The following is a 2646-nucleotide window of genomic DNA, read 5'->3' on the forward strand; positions in this document are numbered from 1 at the left end:
TCACTCACACACACTAACACACTCACTCACTCACACACACTAACACACTCACTCACTCACACACACTAACACACTCACTCACTCACACACACTAACACACTCACTCACTCACACACACTAACACACTCACTCACTCACACACACTAACACACTCACTCACTCACACACACTAACACACTCACTCACTCACACACACTAACACACTCACTCACTCACACACACTAACACACTCACTCACTCACACACACTAACACACTCACTCACTCACACACACTAACACACTCACTCACTCACACACACTAACACACTCTCACACACACACACACACTCACACACACACCAGTAACACCCTCTTTACACCTGGTATTAACATCTGACTCGGATGGTCTGAGCATAAGTGGACGACACTAAATACCAGACCAGTGCTGTTACTGTAAACTAAAACTATTAGAAATATTTTATATTAAATTAAATAATGCTGAAATAAGAAAGTAAAATATAAATATTACATCAAAAACTTAAACCTAATAAATACATTTAAGTACTAAAATTACTGACACATAAATATAATGAAATATTTGGAAATTATAAATAAAAAATATATTAAAAAAAATATTGAACAACTAAAACTAATTAAAATTACAAAAGTACATAAAACTACTCAAACTTAAATTAAATCAAAGCTGAAAATAAAAAATTAAAAGCTCATTCAAAATGTTACTAAATAGTATATAAACAATACTCTAATAACATTATTTTAATAGTATATAAATACCAAAATAAACAAATTAAATGTAAAAAGTACTAAAACTGAAATAATATAATTTAAATAGAAATAGAAATTAAATAAAAACGAATGAAAATGACAATCACATAAAAACTACTAAAACTTAAAACTGAAAATATAAAATTGATATAATAAATAATAATAAAAAAAATATATATATATAAATATAATAAATATATAAATAATACTAAAATAAACAAAAATATAATTAAAACTAAAACTAAATGAGTTTAAGTACCAAAATTAGTCCAACTAAATCTGAAATAAATATATAATCAAAATGTAATCATTAAAATTGTCATGAATTTCATCACAACATTGTGAAAAAATTTCATTAATGTTTTCAGATTTGCTGAATATTACATTTACATGGTTATTAAATTATTCATGTTTTTAAATATTAACTTAACACATTAATTTACATATGCAATTCTCTCAAATGATACAGAAATGACACACTGCGACTTCAAAGACAGTTCTGTTATGCAGTGCAGTTTAAAAACATTGGACCAATCAGAAGAATCTGGGGGCGGGGCGAGTGTTTATTGTAACATCTGACTGCTCTCAAATCCTCTTATTAATATCTGAATCCTGGCTCAGTGTTGATGGTTTTGGAGGCGTCTCACCTTGTCGGCGTTGTCGGCCGCGAGCAGGTTGGTGGCGAGCGTCTGCAGCTTGTGTTGGGCCATGTTCTTGAGCGCAGCCAGACTGCGGCGGGTCATGGCCTGCTTCAGGTTCACCGCGGGGTGATTGAGGGAGTCCAGAGCGGCGGGAACCACCTCGTCACACGCGTTCAGAATCTCCACTGCCGTTATACCCATCACACAGCGGTCCAGTGCTCCTGAAACACACACACAAACAACACACTCAATACAGGAGTTATCCGCTACTGTGTAATCTAAATTGTAATCTTCATTTAGTTTATGTGAAAGTACTAAAACTGAAATGAAAATTAATTTAAAAAAAAATTAAGACATTTTTAAAAAAATAAAAAAATGACAAAAACAGCAAAATGACTGAAAGATTAACTAAAATTACAATTAAAATATAAAAAGTAATAAAATAAAATTAAATAAGTTTAAGTACTAGTTACTAAAAACTAAACTTGAAAAAATATAATTAAAAGCTAAATAGAAATATAAAAAAACGAATAAAAATGACAAAAACATAAAATTACACTCAAAAACACTTACTAAAATTCAAATGAAAGTATAAATAAAAAATTATAAAAAATTAAATAAGTTTTAGTAATAAAATTATCAAAACTAAATTTAAAAAAAAATGTACAAAAAAAATTAAAAACTGAAATCATTTAATTAAAAGCTATAAATAATTTTAAAAATAAAAATACAATAAATTTTAAGTACTAAAATTATAACTGAAAAAAATAATTAAAAGCTAAATAGAAATATTTAAAAAATTGAACTGACAAAATCACGGCAAAATTACTAAAACTTCAAAAATTTAAATATAAAAAAATAAATGTAAAACAAAATAATTTCAAGCACTAGAATTCCAAAAACTAAAACTGAAATATAAAATATAATTAAAAAAATATATATATAAATATAAAATATATATATGTAAAATATATAAATATAATATATATACAGGTACATCTCAATACATTAGAATGTCGTGGAAAAGTTCATTTATTTCAGTAATTCAGCTCAAATTGTGAAACTCGTGTATTAAATAAATTCAATGCACACAGACTGAAGTAGTTTAAGTCTTTGGTTCTTTTAATTGTGATGATTTTGGCTCACATTTAACAAAAACCCACCAATTCACTCTCTCAACAAATTAGAATATGGTGACATGCCAATCAGCTAATCAACTCAAAACACCTGCAAAGGTTT

General features: G+C 27.9%; 1 protein-coding gene across 1 annotated transcript in view; it reads right to left on the minus strand.

Annotated features, from left to right (window-relative positions):
• Positions 1 to 1413: 1413 nt before the first annotated feature.
• Positions 1414 to 2646, minus strand: part of LOC107573894 (WD repeat-containing protein 7-like) — a gene marked incomplete at its 3' end in the record, with an annotated part of 33906 nt that continues 32673 nt past the window's right edge. Inside the window, exon 14 of the mRNA XM_016260343.1 lies at positions 1414 to 1628. Within this exon, the coding sequence (XP_016115829.1) occupies positions 1414 to 1628 (215 nt within the window). The remainder of the gene's footprint in view (positions 1629 to 2646) is intronic.

The sequence above is a fragment of the Sinocyclocheilus grahami genome, unplaced genomic scaffold (assembly GCF_001515645.1).
Source record: "Sinocyclocheilus grahami isolate Dianchi unplaced genomic scaffold, SAMN03320097.WGS_v1.1 scaffold2063.1, whole genome shotgun sequence".
Taxonomy (NCBI): Eukaryota; Metazoa; Chordata; class Actinopteri; order Cypriniformes; family Cyprinidae; genus Sinocyclocheilus; species Sinocyclocheilus grahami.